Source organism: Watersipora subatra, chromosome 3 (assembly GCF_963576615.1).
Source record: "Watersipora subatra chromosome 3, tzWatSuba1.1, whole genome shotgun sequence".
Classification (NCBI taxonomy): Eukaryota; Metazoa; Bryozoa; class Gymnolaemata; order Cheilostomatida; family Watersiporidae; genus Watersipora; species Watersipora subatra.
Window position 1 is genome coordinate 49,850,312 of NC_088710.1, and position 22,302 is coordinate 49,872,613.

General features: G+C 35.6%; 1 protein-coding gene across 3 annotated transcripts in view; it reads left to right on the forward strand.

Moving 5' to 3' along the window:
• The first annotated feature begins 144 nt into the window (after nt 1-144).
• The window catches only part of LOC137390048 (putative helicase mov-10-B.1), a 61,994-nt gene continuing 39,836 nt past the window's right edge, over nt 145-22,302 (forward strand). For all 3 annotated transcript variants that reach the window (XR_010978094.1, XM_068076287.1, XM_068076288.1), the window contains exons 1-7: nt 145-382; nt 7,737-7,987; nt 12,095-12,371; nt 15,033-15,140; nt 17,209-17,380; nt 19,240-19,385; nt 21,337-21,528. Coding sequence is in view for 2 of the 3 variants with exons in the window: in XM_068076287.1 (XP_067932388.1) it covers nt 372-382; nt 7,737-7,987; nt 12,095-12,371; nt 15,033-15,140; nt 17,209-17,380; nt 19,240-19,385; nt 21,337-21,528 (1,157 nt within the window). In the remaining variant the exon portion in view is untranslated. The remainder of the gene's footprint in view (nt 383-7,736; nt 7,988-12,094; nt 12,372-15,032; nt 15,141-17,208; nt 17,381-19,239; nt 19,386-21,336; nt 21,529-22,302) is intronic.

A 22,302-nucleotide genomic window follows, 5' to 3' on the forward strand; every position in this document is an offset into this window, starting at 1 on the left:
AACACGCCCACAAATTAGCGTGCTAAATTTGATATCGTAATGTTGCCCAGCTGACGGATTGCATTGAGGACTAAATGTATTGATTGAGTGACTAGTGACAATGAGCCGTTTTTATTGGTAAACGTTTCTCAAAGAAGTGTTTGTGAAGTGCAGCTCGGATTACTATTATTGGCTGAAACGCTGCAAAAACATTTTCATCTTATGTTTTATTGGATAATTCAAGCTCTTAATAACATACACATGCCTGCATTTCTCACCGTTAGTACATGCCCTAGTCCGCGTATAGCCTCGACAATACTGTGACATCGGAATAGGTGGTTTATCACCGAAAGTTAGTTTGGTGTTATTAGTGCAATGCTTTGTGCTTCATAATGACCAGCAAGTAAGTACATTTTAGACATTTGTTAAAAATGAAATTGATTATGAGGCAGCATTGATGGCTGAGTGAATTAGCTTGTCTGGCTGATTTGGGCTTACAATGATGAAACTAGCTACCTATTTGCTTATGTAGGTGCTGCTCCGCTAATGAAATTGGCAGGTTTTTGTTAGTGCAATGCTAGGTCTTTGCCAAGATTGATCATTGGCCATCATTAACTATGCACAGTTTGAGGAAACCTGTACAGTTACCGGTATATTGTGAGTTGAGTGTAATTGCATGTACAGTTTGCAGTATCAGTGCCAGTACATGTACAGTATACGTACATGTACCTGGTGAATTGGTGAATAATGTACTTTCCAGTACTAGACGAATTCACGATTCATAGGCTCTGAAATGTATAAATATACTTTAGTTGCAAACTATTCGATATATAGTGTGCTGCTGCTTTTATTGGCAAAAATGAAGGCAGTTAGCTTGGTGCACATATTGGTTGGTGAGAACAATGATATACAGCCCCCCATGGGGGGCTGTATATCGTTGGTGAGAACATCTGCTTCATACTGCATATGAATATAATAGAGCTGCCGGGCAAATATCTAGTGCACCGGTCTTGCATAGAATGCTCAGATGTATACCTTTTATCTTCCCTGAGTCACTGCCACCGTAATTCCAAAAAGTCACTAGCAAGTTTTATAAGCAAGCATTGCTTCTCGTCATATCTACATACAGTCAAACACGGATAACTCGAACTTCAAGGGACCGAGCAAAAGTGTTCGAATTATCAGAGCATTCAAGTTATCAGAGCACTGTCACAAGTCCATATATTTACTTATTTATTAGTAGATACATGTACATATACAAACTATAATATAAATCAAAAGCATAAATGGCTTGTTTCAAATTAAATGCTTCTAATGTAAAGTTTAAAACGTTTTCATGAAAAAGTATAGAGATTTTTCTATCACTTGAGATTGGTTTGTTGTTTGAGGTGATGTTATTGCCAGGACGTTTTTCAGATTGACATTGGCAAAACTTGATCGTTGTTGAAATGCTCAAAAGAAAAAACATTTTTTTCTTTTGGGGTTTTACCCACGATCAATTTTGCCGGTTTTTCTTGAAGTTTATGCAGATTACCTTACTTTACCTGGGATTCGTTAAGAGCAACACTCCGAGGCAGTTCAATTAGAAGTTTTACGAGGTTTTACGGTACATTCTATATCACTCACGCTTTTTTAATAGATACTTATTGAATGTACACACGTATTCTGTGTTTAGGTCAAGCGATGAATAGTTTTTTGTAGCTCAGACAACGTATACGTTTAATTACAACATTTTTTAAGACGTTTTAAACATTCAACATTCCGACGTTGATTCAACACGAAATCAACGTCGGAAAACTATTCATCACGGGCTAGCCGACTCACGCACTCAAGGATTTTCGCCACGCACATACAAAACAACATGCGATTTTTGTTTTGTATGTGCGTGGCGAAAATTCTTGCGCGCGTGACCCGGCTAGCCCGTGCTATTCATCGTATCGCAGTATAAATCAAATTTCACCAAATTTTTAGAAAAGTCGTTGACAAAAATATTTTGCCGATGGTGGTAATAACGACGCTTATGAATTACGAAAAGATGAAGTTTACCTCTATGGCTTTGAATAAAGTGATTTTCTAAAGCGAAAACAACCGTTTCGGTAGCTGTTGGGCAAAAAACAGTTCGAATTAACAGTGTTGAGTTCGAGTTATCTATAGCAATTTATCATTACGTGGGAACGGACTAAAGGAAATGTTCGAATTAGCCATGTGTTCGAGCTATCCGTGGACGAGTTATCCATGTTTGACTGTATATGTTTTAGACGCTCAGTGGCAATGCAGTTTACGATATATTTTTAATTGTCGAGACATTTAATAGTATGTGAGAGAATGTAAGGATATATTACGATTGTAAGCGAGATATTTTTAAGACTTCAGATATTATAATATACATATATGACGATTGAATTATTTGAAAACTTTTCTATCTTACCAAAAACTAGGAAACTCCTTTTTGCAAGAAGCGTTATAGCGCTTCTATTGTACCAGTGAAAACAGGTCATGCATTTGACATGGTACTAAAACTTTTAAATGGTTCAAAGCAGTGAAAGGGAACTCTGTAAGGGCTTTTTTAGTAAGTCTGGAAGAATGAACTACCGATATTAATGTAGCCTACATAAGAGACCACCTTTTTAATGGCATTACAGCGACAGCGTAAGACAACATGTATACCCTTTAGTATGGGCACTAGTCCAAATTCAGTAGCATTTCATTGCATTGGGCACAAGTACTCATGACAATGCCAACTATTAGTATAATCAATAAAGACTGTGGAACTGGTGTCTGCATTAGCAGGAATAAAGAGCGAGCCGCTGTTATCAATGTGAAGAATCATGATTATTTGTAGCCTTTGAAGTCTCAGGGCAGCGTTTGAGTGGCTGCTACGATGGCTTAAAGGTTGACTTGCAACAAAATTCACATTACAGTTATTTGATATAAAAAGATTCACCATGTCTTACTCTGTTGTGTTGTAGGTGCAAAATATGTGGAAATGTGATTACAAGCTTTTAAAAGCTAAAAAATGAACAGTTAATCGCAGCCACACGAGACCGCCTTAGTTTGGATTCTCTTTCCAAAACGGCTCAATTGTGATGTAGCTGTGGTAGATGGTTTTTGTTTACACTTTCATGCAGCCTTATTCGTCGAAATATTTTCACAAATATACTTCACGCATTCAATAAAACCATGTCTATTGTTCTTACGCGTCTGTTTCATCGTCATTGTAATGCTGTCACTTTTAGCAGTGATATCTTATAACTTACCGTAAAAATTCGTTTAATTTTTTAGCCTTAGCTTGAAGGAGTACATATCATTGTCTGATAATCATGACGAGCCTGTTGGTCACCTGTGATAATCGAAAAGTGCTGCAAAAATTATTTGCGAAGTACTGGGTCACATGATCAGATTACGACTTGCCGATTAGACCAAACCGAAACAAAACTGTAAAGTAGCGAGCATCTATATTAGATACGGGGTCTTCGGTAAAACCCAAAGTGTTTGTCATAAACTAGTGCTACGATAAGTTTTATATTGAGCTTTTTATTGGCCTTTTAATTCACATGAGAACGTCACGTGACAAGACAATAACCAAATTTCATGACTACGACAGAGAAATAAAGAGATTCCAATCTACGGCGGCTTTTCGTTTTTGGGCTTTTAAGAGCTTGTAATCACATTTCCACATATTTGGCAACTACAACACAACAGAGTAAGACATGGTGAATCTTTTGATACCAAATAACTGTAATGTGAATTTTGTTGCAAGTCAACCTTTAACAAGTGACTGTATGCCGGCCATAAACATCTAAACAAGGGGAATCCCGCTTTGTATTGAGCGGTTGTCATGCTTTGTGTCTTGTATAAGCCCGCGGGAGTATCTAAAATATTACATGAGGATAAATAACTTCTTTAGTCTGGTTGCCACACATCATCATTGTGTCAACAGGTGGCAGAGAATGGGGTCTATGGTAGCTTACCCTTCTTTAAACCTCTTTTTATCCAATAATTAGTATTTCGGTGCCCTTCAGTTAATAAGCTAGGAATAATAATTAAAGGTGAATGTACTTCAAGAGGGCATCATTTATCATGTTTTGTAATGCATTGTTAGTTATAGATAAGCCTATTTTTATATATTTGTACACCCAAACGTGCATTAACAAAAATTCTTTATTCAGAAAAAGATAGGCCTATCGATCTGATCGATTTAATGAATTACGGTGAGGCGTGTTTTTCTTAAAATTTTGCTGGTTTAGTAACCTCACAGGCTTGTTAGTAGTTTCTCAGTTTTTATATACATGCATTTGCGCTATCATGAGTGAAAAAAACTGATACGAAAACTGGCTTGCTGACAGGCAAGAAGATCTTCATGTTATCAACAAACATTATACACTACATATGATGTAGAGATTAAATTTGATTTAGGCTTTAATGTCTCATAGGAGCAATTCCTCGAGTGTCTTCTAACTGCTTTTCTAATGATCTAGACTTTGAAAAACTAAGATTATTGGGATGTGATAAAACACTGGATTAATATGTGATAAAACATTGGGTGATGCTAAATTGAGTAGATCTGTAAATTACAGTAAATCTGTAATGTAGCATTGCTCCTTTTTAATTTTGCCTTAATTTGGGTTATATTGCTGAGTGGTACCTATAAACAGACTTGGCATACCTACAGCAAAGGCTTCCAGATAACAGCACAGCTTTCGTATATATAGGTTAAGATAGTTATTTTTTGTGGGACAGTGTATACACAAAGAAAATGTAGGCTACCCTGTTTGTGGGTTGTAAAAGAGAACTGTTATAGTGGTTATTTTTCATGTGTAGCTTGCATGCGTAGTGTGGAAGAGAGATGGTTCGTCGTTTTAATAGGGCAATTCCATAAATAAAGTGATCTTGGGTGAAAATTTCAATTTCGTATTACATTGCTATCAATATAAAATACAGATACTAAACACGTGTCCGCATAGTGTGCAAAAAACTGTTTTCCGATAAAGTCATCGGTTAAGGACATACACCAGTTGCAAAGTGGGCCTACGTTTGTATTTGAATGTTAGTAAAAAATGCTGTTAGGGAAAAGCAACAGGAGAACTAGCCAGTTTATGCCAGCGATCTAGAAATATTATAACATGTAGTTTATGACCAGTAGTTCACTTGATAGTAAACACAGCAGAATGGATTGAAAAGGAATGCCTATTATAGCCATCCAATGGTGGCTACCCGGAATGTCTCATCAGTAATCAGAATGAAGGTTTTAGTTGATTTATGAAAAACATATTCTCAATTGAAATTTTGTTTCAGATCCTTTGTGGGCTTGCATAGGGCTATGTATACAGAGAAAATTGAAGGGGTACCTTTATCAGTCTTTGTGTAATTGAGTTACTGATGAGACATGTTACTGATGGGGACATCCCTAGGAACAAAGTATTCGTACACTAAATCACAGAGTAGTAGTTATTGATAAAACAGAATAGTAATCACATTACTCTTATAATAGAATAACTTTACACTCATTTCATCCCATTTGTGATGAAATTTAAGAAACATACAGTCTCCAGCTAAAGTTTTAATCTCATCCTGATGGAGCCAAGGCTTCCTGATAGTCATTGGGTAGACATATTCACAGGCTGCAGTAATGAGTAATCAGTATAGGCTAGCTAGTCAGTGAGTCAACATGAGCAACATATATATATATATATATATATATATATATATATACAGTGAAACTCGGATAACTCAAACTTCAAGGGACCGAGCAAAAGTGTTCGAATTATCAGAGCGTTCAAGTTATCAGAGCACTGTCACAAGTCCATGTATTTACTTATTTATTAGTAGATACATGTACATATACAAACTATAATATAAATCAAAAGCACAAATGACTTGTTTCAAATTTATTGCTTCTAATGTAAAGCTTAAAACGTTTTTATCAAAAAGTATAGAGATTTTTCTATCACTTGAGATTGGTTTGTTGTTTGAAGTGACGTTATTGCTAGGATGTTTTTTAGATTGACATTGGCAAAACTTGATCGTTGCTGAAATGCTCAAAAGAAAAGACATCTTTTTCTTTTGAGCGTTTTACCCACGATCAATTTTGCCGATTTTTCTTGAAGTTTATGCAAAGATTACCTTACTTTACCTGGGATTTGTTAAGGCAGTTCAATTAAAAGTTTTACGAGGTTTTATGGTACATTGTATATCACTCACGCTTTTTGAATGGATACTTATTGAATGTACACACGTATTCTGTGTTTAGGTCAAACGATGAATAGTTTTTTTAGCTAAGACAACGTATACGTTTAATTACTTACAACAATTTTTAAGACGTTTTAAACATTCAACATTGATTCAACACGGAATCAACGTCGGAAAACTATTCATCACGGGCTAGCCGGGTCACGTGCTCAAAGATTTTCGCCACGCAAATACAAAACAAAAACAACATGCTGTTTTTGTTTTGTATGTGCGTGGCGAAAATCCTTGCGCGTGTGACCCGGCTAGCCCGTGCTATTCATCGTATAGCAGGATAAATCAAATTTCACCAAACCTTTAGAAAAGTCGTTGACAAAAATATTTTGCCGATGGAGGTAATAACGACGCTTATGAATTATGAAAAGTTGAGGTTTACCTCTATGGCTTGGAATAAAGTGATTTTCTAAAGCGATAGCAACCGTTTCGGTAGCCGTTGGGCAAAAAACAGTTCGTTATAACAGTGTTGAGTTCGAGTTATATAGAGCCATTTATCATTGCGTGGGAACGGACCAAGCAAATCTATTCGAGTTAACCATGTGTTCGCTATATCCGAGGGCGAGTTATCCATGTTTCACTGTATATATATATAGTTAATTATTGCATTATCTGTGGGTGTTAAGCTTCCCAGAACAGGTACATCCTAATCATGGACTTTCCTAGGATTCTAGTACTCATGTTATAGGGTTAACTACTCAGTCTCTAACCTAAGCTTAGGTGCTTTTCAATTTCCTGGCATACTCTCCCAGAATACGAGTGACCCTTTTCTGATAAAATGCAGTGTCATGCCATATTTGACATATAGTCGTTGTCAGCAAGGAGACCAGAGCACTAGTATTTGATAAAAATTGCATAAAAATATTATCGAAACCCCAATCTGCAATATTATCTGCTACAGTTAATGCAATAATACTTTGTGTTGTCAGCCAAACTACTTCAAACTAAGTATGTTGTATAAATACTTGTGTCCTCGTCTTGTACTTTTGTCCTTATTCTTGTTTTAACAAAGACCTATATGTATACCTGCCATACTTTCCAGATACATCTAAATATCTTATTAATGCAACCGAAGCCAGAAATCTAACAATAGATTACAAAAAGCATCTCATATAGGTTAAAACTTGCAGTTCCATGGCAACCAGCAGTTCAGCATGACGGCTATAGGATTCAGAAGGTTTTTAGTAGTTGTACTATTTATCATTATACATAAGAATGAGTGAACATTCAATAACATTAATTATTGAATGTTCACTCATAACTAGCATGAAAGTGTCACAATATGATGCAACAAATATCTGATGATGATTAGTACTTGACACAACAAACAAAAACTTGGGTGAAGTTATACAAGAAGTTTAATGTTCTCAATTAAAAAGTAAATGTTCTTTTAGGTCAGTCTTGTGGATAGAAATGTACACAGTAGGTGTAGACATTTATGATGAGTACATGTATGATTAACCTTTATTGAACATTTTATATCTTTCCAGTTTCACTTGTGTCTGTGTATTTTCCAGGGTGTCTCCAGTTTCGATCACATTTGTCCATCTGAATGGTGGAGCATCTGAATTGGTTGATCCACACTTCTTTCTCAAGTTGGTAAGACCCAATGACGAAGAAGAAGTTGAATGCGTTCTCGCCAATATCTCAGATGAGAATATCAGGTTTGAGAAGATGAGTTTTATATGCAAAAGCAGTTATGTAGCGGTGCATTTAATGGACGACACTGGGGTGACGCATGGGACAGCCAGCAATCTTCCACCCAAAGGTAAACACCTTCATCTGTCAACAGGTTTCATCTCACTTGTCGAGGTTTTCTGTGTATTGTTTGTGTTGGCTTGCCGCTGCTTAGCCTATTAGACTTTTGACGATATAAGGTCACAGTCACTGTCCTTGACACACATTTGGTTGAAAAAATTGTTGATTTAGTAGTTCAATAAAAATGTAACCGTGGACTGACACTGTGCCAGGAAAGATCGGACAGAAATTAGATGTACCTGTGATTTAAAAGATCAATCCATTCGAGACAATATTGCTCATAGGAAAATGTTGGCTCTAAAAGATGAACTTGATAGCCATGATGTTTCAAAGCAATAAAGATGGCAGACAATTTGCGGAGGCGCGATACTGAGTAATCTATTGTTGCTACCGACCTTGACATACCGTCTGTATAACCACTATTATAGTTAATACTTGACATTTGTCCTCACATCAAATAAGCCGCCGACTTATCCTTTTTAAGCCAATCAGAGATTGGCCAATTGGCTCTCTGAGATTGAGATCTCTTGAGGCCAATTGAGATCTTTGATTGGCTCGATTTCTGATTGAGATAATCAAAGATTGGCCTAAAAAGGATAGGTCTTATTTGACCAGTTGACTAATGTCGCATATTTACACGTTGCAAAGATAGACCTTTTACGAGATTGATCTATTTTTGGCTGTAGACCGAGGACTATTATGGTGGACTTTCTATGTAGTGACATAATTGCGCTAACTGAGTTTCATACCTACCTATGCTTTTTACAAATGCTTACCCTACAGGATGAAAATATTCGTTGGTTATAAAAATTCGCGATTTCGCGAACAGGCAACTCTGCGAATTATAAAATTCCGTGAATAATTAGTTCTATTTTTAATCACAAGGGAAAATAACTACTGCATCAAATTAAAAACTAGCCGCTAGGCTGGTTTTTAATATAAATACTAAACGTAGTTGAGTTTCAAAACATTTTTAAAATCATTGCCTTGGCTTTGAGCTAACACCATTGCCAATGCATCACATTTCTTTACAAAATTATTCAAGGTTGTCACAAGATATGCAGAATGGCGTCATCGCAAAAATAGCCACTAGGCAGAAGTACTAAACGTAGCCGAGTTCCAAAACTTCTTTAAAATCATCGTCGGGCTTCGAGTTTTATTGCCATTGCATCAAACTACAAAATTATTCAAGGTTTTCACAAGTTATTCGGCATGGCTTCGTCATCGCAAAAAATCTCTCCTAGTCTTTTTACATTGAAATCAACTCCATCAATCTCTAATACCGAAGTTGAGGACGATCGTGATTCTGATCTGGACATTATGGTATGTATTTGCTTTGCAGTGCAGATACGTTTTTCCATAATTAACTGCATTAGTTAATTGTTTTGTTTAAAAACTGATCGCTTTCATTAAATACTTCAGCTATTGTTTTGGTACTTCCTTAACACTTATTAATATTTTTCTTTTTTGTGTTTACTGCAGATTGACAATGAAACAACCTACTCCGATTATGAAAACTAGAGACAAGTAGTAATATTCACCGTGGCAGAAATATTGGAAGAGAAGCAACCAGCCAACCTAGACCCCTTCATCGACAACAACTCCTTGATATCGCTGCAGCAAACATGATTAAATTATATATTTTATTTCATGTATAGATATATTATAATTTATTACAAACTTGAGTGTACAAATAAAATGTTTCAAATACAAATACAATTTTACAAACGACGAATGGAGTAAATATAAACAGTTTAATCCATATGGCGGTTGTCTAAAGCAATAAAATTAAACTGATACTCTTGATAAGTGAATACTAGCGTGTAATGGTGGTAAGTCAGTTATCATCAGAAATCTCCTCGTGGCTTACTATTGCAACGTTCTGCTGGTTGGCCAAAAGTTTGCGATCGTAAAGGCGTTTTTGTTCCATTTTTAAAACAGATATATTCTCCTTGTTAGCAGCTGCGGTCACTTCAATTTCAAGACATCCCTGAATGATTGGTGATCTTCTAGGAATAACATCCACCACCCTTGCAGTCATTGTACCTCCGGATATGATGGAAAAGCTGCTTACTATACTTATTTCACGGGGTAGATGACCAACCGTTGCGCAGTGTGCGTTTATTAGCTTCACTGCCAATGGTTCGTGTAGATTATTGGGCTCTTTCTCACACTAAAACGAATAACAAAGCGGTAGGGATGGAAAAAATAAATAATGCGTTTTACTAAAGTAAAAGTCAATTATTAATTTAGTAAATGGTTTTAAAAAAACTCATTACTTACCACAAGTTGTTGGCTTATCAAAGGCCTCCAAAACGATGAATATTCGTGAAAACCTCTGGACGCAGCAAAAATTGTTTACCGTAGCTTAGCAAGATCGCCTCGCAGTTGTAAGCTAAATACGGTATAAACCGGAACACGCGGTGTGTGCATGCGTAGGAATAACTCTATTACTAGCCGCAATAGAGTTAACTTTTCCTAGAGAGTGGCAGTTTTCAGCCGCGAATAAATTCATCCGCGAATATGCATGAAAAGACAATTTTCGCGAAATATAACTCTGCGAATAAATTCATCCTGTACGGTATATTATATTGTCTTAGCGAATGGCATTTAGTAGCCACCTTGTACTGTATTGATGTGCGGAAAGCAGACCTATTAGCTATACTATATATATATATATATACATAGTATGATCACATAAGTGATCACATAAGTGATCATACTATGTGATGGTCTGCAATTAAGTGTAAATCATTTTATTGCAGATCTAAAAACGATCTGCAATAAAACGGTTTCAGGTCCGTATATTGATGACTTATAGTAAATCAAATGAGTCATATGATCAGATGATGTGCAATAAAATGTAACATGAGTATGTATACTGTATGGAGTTCTCACCATTGAGGCAGATGTGGCTAATAGGGTGTGAAATAGACTTGGCAGCAACGTGTTCGTTAAACTAGACTTTTGTCACGCTATGTAGCATAAACTTAGAATTTAACTTATGAATTTAGCTTATTAAGCATACACTTGAAACTTAAATTTTACTCTTCTACAGAACTTGGCTTTAATTTTGGCTTCGTCTTAATTTTTTATTATATGCTTCTGGCTTTGCACTTTTTTGGCCTCGCTCTCACTATAACTCTTAGCCAACTTTTTTCAAATTAATTCGACGAGAAAGATGGAGCGACGCTGTTGTTGAAAATGGACTCTAGCATACTTGACCATTTAGCGGTCATCGAGGCAGCTCATGCATGTATTCCAAAGGTTTCTCCTATCGAAAGGCAGAAACTTGCTCGTATCTCTATTTTCTTCTATGATGGGCACTCGTATGTCGAGGTATGACTGTAAAGTTAATCCATGCTGATATTTTCTTCACACGTCAAACTCCTCATATGTTGGAACCAATGTTCTTATAAAAATACATTGTATTCTGTTCAATTCACTTTCAGAGCCTAAAATTAATAACAACATACATGTACATATAGCATTAAAACAATATATAAACAATATAAAAGCTTTATATAAAATTATATAAAAACCACAAACTATATGTAAAAACTAAATTGATAAAGCATTAGGCCTAATTAGTAAAAATGAGTTTTTGACTGTTACCCTACTTGAGAGACATGAACGCAAGTGTAGGCTCAGCCATGTGTAGGTTTGGTATTTGGTATAAACTGAGTGATAGAAATATATAGTACAACATTCATTAACTTAGGCATACACCAGATAAAATTTAAATTAACTTTATTTATATATTTTTGCCTTTTGTTTTTAATTCCTACTAGCTTCTTACATTTACTCACAAAACTAAAACCTTGCACAATATTTTGCACATTTCATGTTGGAAATTCCATTGAATGACGATACAAATACTTCCTCAAATTTCACATTGAAAATGTTGCATGTAGAAGTGATCGTCAGTCGATGTTTGCTCGTCAGCTTGTAGATCTCTGATTAGTAAAGTTGTGCGTGGTAATGGCCGCTATGAAATTTTAAACTGGCAATGTGAATGGCCGAGTTATTCTTATCCTATAGATTGGACATTACTATTTCTGTCTCTTGCTAGCAACTGTTACTAAACCATTGTAACTATTTTACTGCCAATTGCCAGGAGAATACAGGGTGAAGGTTCGGATGCACTTTCATAATCAACAGGACTGCGCGTCGATGCAAGTGCGGCTGAGGTTTGATTTCAATAGATACGTAGATGGCAAACATCAATTCATGACGAGGTACATTGTATGTTGTGTTGTCCCCAGTCAGCATCAAGAGACGTTCGATATGTTACGTACCTTCTCTAGCAGCCATGGAGGCGATTTCGGACATGATTCAGAAGATGAGGATGAAGATCACGACCTGATTATCATTTGGTTGGATAGAGAATTCATGTATGGCCAGTACTTACCATGTCTGTTGAAGTTCATTTTGATAGCTCTATACGCATACTAAAACAGAAATTTTATGCTAAGTTAATTTATGTGAGAGTAATAAATTGAATGCTTTATATGCCAGTCCCTTGACTTCTCTAATCAAGACTTGCTTTACTAAATTTAAAGGTTGACTTGCAACAAAATTCACATTACAGTTATTTGGTATCGAAAGATTCACTATGTCTTACTCTGCTGTGTTGTAGGTGCAAAATATGTGGAAATGTGATTACAAGCTCTTAAAAGCTCACAAACGAACAGTTAATCGCAGCCATCACGAAAACGCTGTAGTTCGGAATCTCTTTATTTCGATGACATACTCAAACATTGTGGTTATTGTTTTGACACATGATGTTATTACGTGAAATAAAAGGCTCAATATAAAACGTCTCGTAGCACTGGTTTATGACAAACATTTTGGTTCTACCGGAAAGCCCATATCAAATATAGTTGCTAGCTACTTTACAGTTTCGTTTCAGCCTGGTCTAATCATCTAGTCGTAATCTGATCATGTGACCCATACTTTCTGCCAAATAGCGCCAACAATCTCTGCAGCATTTTTCGACTATCACAGGTGAGCAACAGGCTCGTCATATTGTCAGAGGATATTATGCACTCCTTCAAGCCAAGGTTAAAAATTTTAACGAATTTTTATGGTAGGTTTTGAAATATCAGTGCTCAAAGTGACAGCATTACAATGAAGATGAAATAGACGCGTAAGGACAATAGACATGGTTTTATTGAATGCGTGAAGTGTATTTGTGAAAATATTTTGACGAATGAGGTTGCATGAAAGTGTAAACAGAAGCCATCTTGTTCAACTACATCCTATTTGAGCCGTTTTGGAAAAGGATTCCAGCCTACGGCATTTTCGTGATGGCTGCAAATAACTGTTCGTTTTTGAGCTTTCAAGAGTTGGTAATCACATTTCCACATATTTGGCACCTACAACACAACAGAGTAAGACATGGTGAATCTTTTCATATCAAATAACTGTAATGTGAATTTTGTTGCAAGTCAACCTTTAAATTTTCTTGCATGACCTCTGCATACATCTTGAAATGCTCGAAGTTCGGCAACTTTTAATTTTGGTGCTTTAGCAGTTAGACATCGTTCGACATGTTTTCTTAAGGAGTGCAGGAATAATGATAATCTTCCCTGCAACCATTCTGACTGAAGCTCGTATATCAAACCTGATGATAAACAAACATGTATAAGTATAGCAAAAAGATTAGTCATTACCTCTGCAAAAATTATTTTATCTGTTTTTGCCCTCGATTGCCCTTACGTGTCAGAGCTTGTACACTGGAGTCTAGTCCAATCACTGAAAAAAGGAAAAATGTAGGAAAAAGGTTAACCTTGTATTATTAAATGTGGATAATCTAAGCTTGAAGATATGTGATTTCACTCTTCTTGTTGTATGTTGAAGCTTTATGGAATGTTATAATGATAATTGTGTTTTAACTGAACCATCAGTGATTGGATTAGATTCTTGTATACAAGCTCTGACCAATGGACTTACACACAAATGCTTTTCTGTATGAAAACATAATCAACATTCACAGTCATCGATGGCCATGTACGTTTAAAACTGGTACAGACGGTTCCCTACTTACGAACATTCGAGTTACGAACATTCGAGTTACGAACAACGGTACATACAAACAGGTCTGCGCGTATGTCCACCGCTAATACCGACGGTATTACCGACGTATTAGCGGCGGAAATAGGCACTACTCAGAAGCACCACCCAGCATCCACCTTTCTCTGCCCAGTTCGTTGCAGTGCATAAGTGCGTGAACGTATCTCCAGTACGCAAAGAACTTTTTTTATTTTTACTGTACGTATTGTAAAGGAATTTGCCGGCCTTTACTTGGCACGATTTAGACTAATAAATAAAGAGAAGAGAGTGCGTGTAGTTTCATTCAGCTTTTTATTAGCGAAAGAAATTTCATTAGCCGAGGAGCGTACGGCTATCTGCTCTGCTCAACTAAGTGAGCGCGCTCCTTTATACATGTATACAATAATATCAACCATTCCGGCTAACGGCAAACGGTAAGAACACCGGCTAAAAAGGTGAATAAATAGGACCGCTCGCGCATTGGTATGACAACAATATAAGTGACGATAAGTGATAGTGTTATGACGGGATATCAGATATAACAATAGCATAACGAGCGAAACAACGATATAATAAAAGGACAACACATACAAAAAAATAAGACAACAACGATAAGTGATAGCATAACGATTAAAACAACAATATAATAAAAAGGACAAGACATACAATAAATAAGAAATGCAGTGTCATGGCCCGGCGTCCACCAAAGTATTATTTCCATTTGATTAAATTTTTTTTTCAGTACAAACCAATACAGGTTACTTATACAAGCCTTAAACATACTTATATAAACCTTCAATATACATATATAGGCCTTAAACATAATTATAATACAAAATATAGCAATGAAGCAACTTACAAACAAATTCACCTTACGAACGATCGTTCGGAACGTAACTCGTTCGTAGGTTGAGAACCGTCTGTATTGTCATTAAAAGGCAATCCGAACATTTTTCTGTTTGATTAATTCGAAACAAAACTATTCTAATTGTCTACTTTAGGGAAACACTTCTGGAGCTTGTTGTGGATCTTGATGGTTACCGTATACCGAAAAGTCTAGAGTTGCTGGTCAACAATGGCTGGCACCAGTATCCTCCTGATTTTATAATGTAAGTATACCATTGTTGATGATATGTTGTTCATTCTTACAATGTCTAGTGAGGTGATACCAAGAACAATGTAGGTAAACCCTTGCTATAGTATTGATGAACAATCACATTTAGCATGTTGTTCATTGTGAGTGGAGTTAGCAGGTAGGATGACCTCCTGTCTACTTCACTAAGCAGACCAGGATGGGATATTCTGGCTAGTTGTCAACATAACAACCAAGTTATTGTTCTTCCTATTTTACTGGCACAGTCCTATTGAGGAGCTGCTTCAATGGTATTTCTAACCGAGCTCTTTCAACAAATATGGACTTGGCTGCTTGCCAATCTTTAGCACATTTACAAATACATGTACACTTATATCTCCACATATTAGCTTCATGCATTCCGGGACTGAGCTCATATGCCAATTCTCACGTACGGTGGAACCTCGGTTTTTGAACATAATCCATTTCAGAAGGTTGTTCAAAAACCGAGTTGTTTGAGATCCGAAACAATTTTTCTTATTAGAATTAATGTATGTAAATTTTAATCCGTTCCAAGTCGAAAAAAAGTTTCGGTAAAGTATTTTTTTAACATTTTACACCATAAACTGTCCTGTATAATGCATACTATAAATAAAAATGGGTAGATATAGATCATGTTTAATTTTAATAAGAATTTTTTTTATCTATGATAATGAAAAAGAAAACAAAAAATAAACATTTCATATGTTTTGCTCTTAAAACATCGAAAAAATTAAAAGTTAAGATACAATACCAAAAATTGCAGAAATTGATAATGAAACAGCAAAATATGCAACAGATCAGTTACATCAAAAATCATGTGAAAAAGAAAATGTAAACAGCAATGGCATGTTTACTTCACATTTTTGAAGGAAAATCATCCAAAACAATTTAGGGTGGCTCGACTGTAGGAGTTGTCTCCCTAGCAAATCTCTTTGGTAGAGGAGACGTCATCCCAGATAGTTTCTTCCTTTTTGTAAAAAATTTATGAAGCTTCTTGCCTCTCTTCTTGCTTCTTGCTCTTCTCTCATCTTGCTTCTCCCTTTGTTTGAGAACCATCCGAAAGTGGCTCATAACAATGTCGTTAAACGTTATGAACGCGGACAATTTCTCGTTTTGTCTCGGCGTCATTCTTTGTTTTTGGAGCCATGGTAGCGAATGTTTTCATGCTGTTTCCGGAGCTGTTCCGAACGTTTAATTCCCCAATGCGCATGCTCCGGTTTGGTCGAAAACCAAATTTATGTTCGAGATCCGAGACTAGCAAATCTCAAACTTTTTGGCCGAAAATCGAGTTGGTCGAGAACTGAAGCTTTCAAGAACCAAGGTTCCACTGTATCTCAAATCAAAGTTTTTTATATAAAACAACTAAATACGAATTACTGTAAAACCTCAAATTGAACGCCATGGCGCTCTATTTTTCAACCCTTCCTCTATAGTGGCGACCAATTGGAGGCGGCGTTCAAATAGAGGTTGGCGGTCTATTTTTCAAATGGATCGTCAGAATTTTGGGAAGATAAATTTAGCCCTCAAGATTGACAATAAGAGATGGCCAGCAAAATAATAAAACGCTACGGATAGCCTGCAGGCTACTAATTTACTTGTATGCAATTACAAGTGTACATATGTTCTAAAACCATGTTAAGTTTTGCCAATTTGGTCGATGAATATCAACCCCGTTTTTGTTGGACTTTTTGTCATATTGTGCAAATACCGCAGTATTGTACCAAAACCAAGATTAAAAGGCAAGTATCAGTTGATAAGCAAATATCAGTTGATATTTAATAATATTTAGGTGTAGAATACCCTTAACTTTCCATTGCTGTGCATATTGCCATAACCAATCTAATAAATACTTAACTAAATTAATAGCAAATAAAGTGCTAGTTTTAAACGGTGCCACAATTACATTCACCACTATGAGCTAGTTTGACTCTAGTTCTTATTGCTGATTTAATTTTTCTACTAGTTCATGTGAAAGCTACAGGCTTTTTTTCAAGATATAATCTCTTAATTGCAGAAATGGCTTGAAAATTTCCATTCTAAAATGGCTGACTTTGTTTTTGTAGAAACGAGGAAGATTTGCGACTTAGAGGCTGGGAAAATTATTGTGAATTTTTTCACAAGCTTCTCTACCTTGAGGAGTTGCAAGTACAAATTGACCTCAAAGCGTATACAATGAAAAGAGCGGGTATGAGACGAGGGGGTATGCATGGAGGATGGAAAGAATTCATTGTGAAGGTGAGAAAGAACAACTAAAAGTCGCAATTCAAAATGAACAGTTGAACAGTCAGTTGTGAAAGAGTTAACGTAAACTTATGAGAGATTGGGTTTAAATAAGTTGTGTAACTGCGGTTGATGAGTTGGTGAGTTGATCGGATCTCAAGGTCTTCGGAGAGACTCCGAGAAGAATCTGATACTGGTATTCGAAGGAAGATCTTGATAGTTGATTTCCCAGAATTCATGACCTGACTAAATGTGTGTTTTAGATGATAGTTCACATTGCATTGGTACTGGTTAACTTCCCACATCAATTCTGTGAAGTAAAATAATAAACACACCAGAAGTTATTTTCAAATTATGAGTCTTCAGGTCTGACTTGTAAACTAGCGTTTGAATGATTGAGTGTTATTAACAAAGATTTTTAATCAGTAGACGCAAAACCGTAAAAGACCTAAAACGTAAATACCAGATATCGTAAAAAAATTGTAAAGTGCCAAGTCGGGCGAGTTTTCTAAATCAGTTCGAGTGTTAGTTTATTTTGCCACACTTGTGGAAGTAAAAACGCCGTGCGTTTGTCGTTATATCTATTATAATTTTCGCGACATACTAGTTCGTCGTAATGGATTTATTAAATGTGTCGACGAAAAGGCGAATAGGGTAGCTGCGCAATTGTGATAGACAAACAGATAGAACTGCTGTTTATAGCAAAAAGATTTTGTTGTTTTGCCTTATTTTAGAGGTGCAAAATATTTATTATCTGCTTCACTTTGCAGAATAGACTTTGCTGTTTAGAAAAATAAGCAAATCGTTGTAAATGAATGTCGAAAATTTGCAGTCCCTATCAACTTGTTGTAAATTTACCGCAATCATGGCCTATAAAACCGGTGAGATTGATCATAAAAAGGAGAAAAGTTGTTGATGCAAACCAATAATACTGCAGTTACGGTACAACCCACATATTAAAAGAGTTGAGTAAAGTTTTTCCTTTTTGCATGGCCAAAGGGTTGGGTTTGGAAAGATCTTGGAACGGATTAGGCAATTTACATGTATTTTACTGTTGTTATAACATAAATTCCCTATAACATAAATTCCCTATAACGTAAACATTCCTGGAACGGATTATTTACATTATAGAAGCGTCTATCGTATTCATTATGCACTCCTCTGCCCTTTTTCATATTGTAGTATGTTTTTATAGAGCTCTGTGTGTAATTACCAAATATTAGTCAAGCAATAAACTGGTGGTACTGCTCAGAATTGTATTGCTTCAGTATAAGCCTTGGTTGAACACTATTGTAACTTCAGAACTTTAAACCGATTCTTTATTTTGTTAACTGAATGTGGCCTCGCTACTTGTATCTCAAATCTTACAGATTCTTTATTTTGTTAACTGAATGTGGCCTCGCTACTTGTATCTCAAATCTTACAGATTCTTTATTTTGTTAACTGAATGTGGCCTCGCTACTTGTATCTCAAATCTTACAGATTCTTTATTTTGTTAACTGAATGTGGCCTCGCTACTTGTATCTCAAATCTTACAGATTCTTTATTTTGTTAACTGAATGTGGCCTCGCTACTTGTATCTCAAATCTTACAGATTCTTTATTTTGTTAACTGAATGTGGCCTCGCTACTTGTATCTCAAATCTTACAGATTCTTTATTTTGTTAACTGAATGTGGCCTCGCTACTTGTATCTCAAATCTTACAGATTCTTTATTTTGTTAACTGAATGTGGCCTCGCTACTTGTATCTCAAATCTTACAGATTCTTTATTTTGTTAACTGAATGTGGCCTCGCTACTTGTATCTCAAATCTTACAGATTCTTTATTTTGTTAACTGAATGTGGCCTCGCTACTTGTATCTCAAATCTTACAGATTCCAGGCTTGTTGGAAAAACGTCCCTCTGTGCTGCGAGGAGATCGAATCTTTGCCAAGCCTTTGGTTGATAATCCTCAGTACAAGTACGAGGGAGAAGTCTTGTATATAGCTCAAGAAAATGCTGTCTTTAGATTTCCTACAAGGTAATTAATAAAACACACGAACATATCAAATGGAGCTCCCTTTAAGGAGCGCTCTCACTTGCTGACAATTCTTGATGATAGCAAGGTACTTTTCGTATTTTTATAAGCGAATAAAAATAAGTATTTTTATTTTTATTAGCTAAAACTATTACTAGCATCACCAAAAGCTAGTTGGAATGCAACATCAACTAATTGGAGCGACAAACTGGCTCGTGACAATTAATCAGTGTAAATTGTAGCGAGTGTATTTGCCTTATTTATTATGAACATAGAAAAAGGTTTTTTATTTATGCAATGCCATAGATGTTTAACACAAACAGCAACTGTTTACTCGATAGTTGCATGTGAATATATTTTCAAACTTAAATTGTGCAACTTCCAAAAGATCGTGCGGAGTCAAAGGCTGTCGGCTGAGAATTACTTGCCATAGATTTGCTGCTTTAGTCCATCGATCAATATTGATAGGTTGCCAAAATTGCATTTGATTAGATATAAAAATTACGGTTTGAATGTGCTATTGATCAATTTTTGTGATATTACTGCTTGAGCTGTTCTCAATGCTAGGTAAGGAGAATTATCTGCGACGCACTAGTCAGCTGTCCACATTGACCGAATATGTAGCTAATAACATCTTTTAGTTATAAATTATGTGGCTAAATGTTAGTCGTTAAATGTTACCTGCCCATTGTTAGTTGCCAATTGTTAGTTGCCAATTGTTAGTTGCCAATTGTTAGTTGCCAATTGTTAGTTGCTAACTTTTGGTCAGCAGTTGTTGATTGCTGGTTGTTAATTTTGTTGTTTCCAATTGATAACTGTTAGCCTCAAATTGTTTTTGCTAATAAGTAACACATGTCGTTGGGAATGCATTTCGTCAGTGTATTTAGCCAATGCGAGTCTGTAATGTGAGTTGCTAAATGATAATTGTCGCCTGGTAATTGCTTGTTGCTAATTGTCTGCTGTTAATTGCTAGTTACCAATTGCCAACTTATATTTGCTAAATGATAATGGATAATTAGCAATCTATATTTGCTGACTACATATTAAACATTTGTATTCCGATATGCAATAGTTGAGGTTCTGTGCTTTGCAAGCCGAAGGTTTGCATTAAATGATAGTCTAATGATGGAGTGGAATTGTATCTACTACAGCAAATGTTTCATCAAATGTATGACACCTTTCTACTTTCCAGAAACCCTTTAATTATTTCATGCTACCTGGTCCAATTTCACACCTCTTGTTTTTCTATTAATTATTTAACTACCTCTTGATTTATGTGATTGAATTAGTTAACTACAATGTCATACTACTCAGCCACCATCAAAAGAAAACTTATACCAATGAGCTCCCTAAATGAATCATGGTTCAAATAAAATAATTTATACCCATTCATGGTGATTTGAAGGAGAGTTTCAAAAAGATTTCCAAAATTCATTTTTAGGTGACTTAGTTTTTATAGTAACACATGAGCGCATTAAAATTTATTGGATGATACATTTGCATAAGCAATTATCTGTACCTTTAAAAAAACTCGCAATATTCATTCATCAACCTTTATACTATACCAAACACTTCCTCTGTTAAATATTTAATCACTGATGGATGGTGGGACAGTTTGTTATCTCACTTCATTTATTAGTCAACTTGTAGGCAATTTTAAATAAGCCTGTATGACAATTGCTTTGAAAAAAATTATTTCAGTCGAATCATATCATATTTAGGTGAATGTTACAATGAATTTTGTTGCAAAAACAGACATGAAGGTCAGTCAAAGATACTTCAGGGAAATTTAAAAAGTAGTTATATGTTAAAACCTTGTTCAGAGTCTCAGCATTGTGAATATGAATTTTCAGTCTAGTTTTACAAACCAAACTAATTCAAAATTTTATTGTATTAGTCAGGAATCGTCTCATTATTCAAATCCTTTTATGAAGAAAAAATAGTTTTGTACTAGGTTTGAAGATGACATAAGAGAAATCCTCCCTACAACAAAGTTCAAGATAGAATTCAGGCAAAGACGGACTCACATGAAGGTGATGCATCGCGCTATCGACATGCTGACTAAGTCAGACAGGTTTGAAGAATGTCTCTTCCCAAAATGTAACTCTGGCAACCGAAGAACAACTCGTGAGGAAATCAATCTTGAGTAAGTACATTGACATCCTTTTTTCTTTTCGATTTTAAGACCTCCATCTATCCGATTATATCACCGTTTGCTAACCCTCAGCTTACGAATAACATATTTGTAACCTGAAATAATATTATTAGACTAAAATTGTCTTAGCAATTGAAGGGCCTGAGGTTACAAGTATTTTTATAAAATGTTGAGTTATAAATGTGAGCATCACTGTTAACTTAAGCCAGTTAATTTTCTACAATAAAGTTTATGTTATGTCTGTTTGGAAAATTAACTTAATGTGTGTACATTGTAAAGTGTGTGTAAAACCTCATGTGTTTTCAATTTTATAATTCAAATTTTTTAAGAATTTTACTTGAGCGCTTTTACCACAGGCTCTTCAATGAATCATGTTCTACAGAACTCTAGTTGTATCTAAACATTTATACTTAGCATAATTAACTTGTCTGCTTGTTATTTGGGTTATACTTTTTATTCATTCAAACATGTGAGCCTTTGACCTATTGCTATTATTGTTCTTTGTGTCACAAGTCTATAGCTCACTCGCCTATTTTGAACAATGCATTCTGTTGATATACAGTCATACCTCAACATACGAACTTAACGCATTCTGGGGCTGAGCTCGTATGTCAATGTGCTTGTATCTCAATGCAATATTTCCTATATAAAATAAATACAAATTAAACCGTTCTCACACCGTTAAAACCACCTTAAACAGCATATAACTTTGGAAAAACTTTTTTTTTAGTTGTAATTCATTTATTACGCTCACAAAGTAACAAA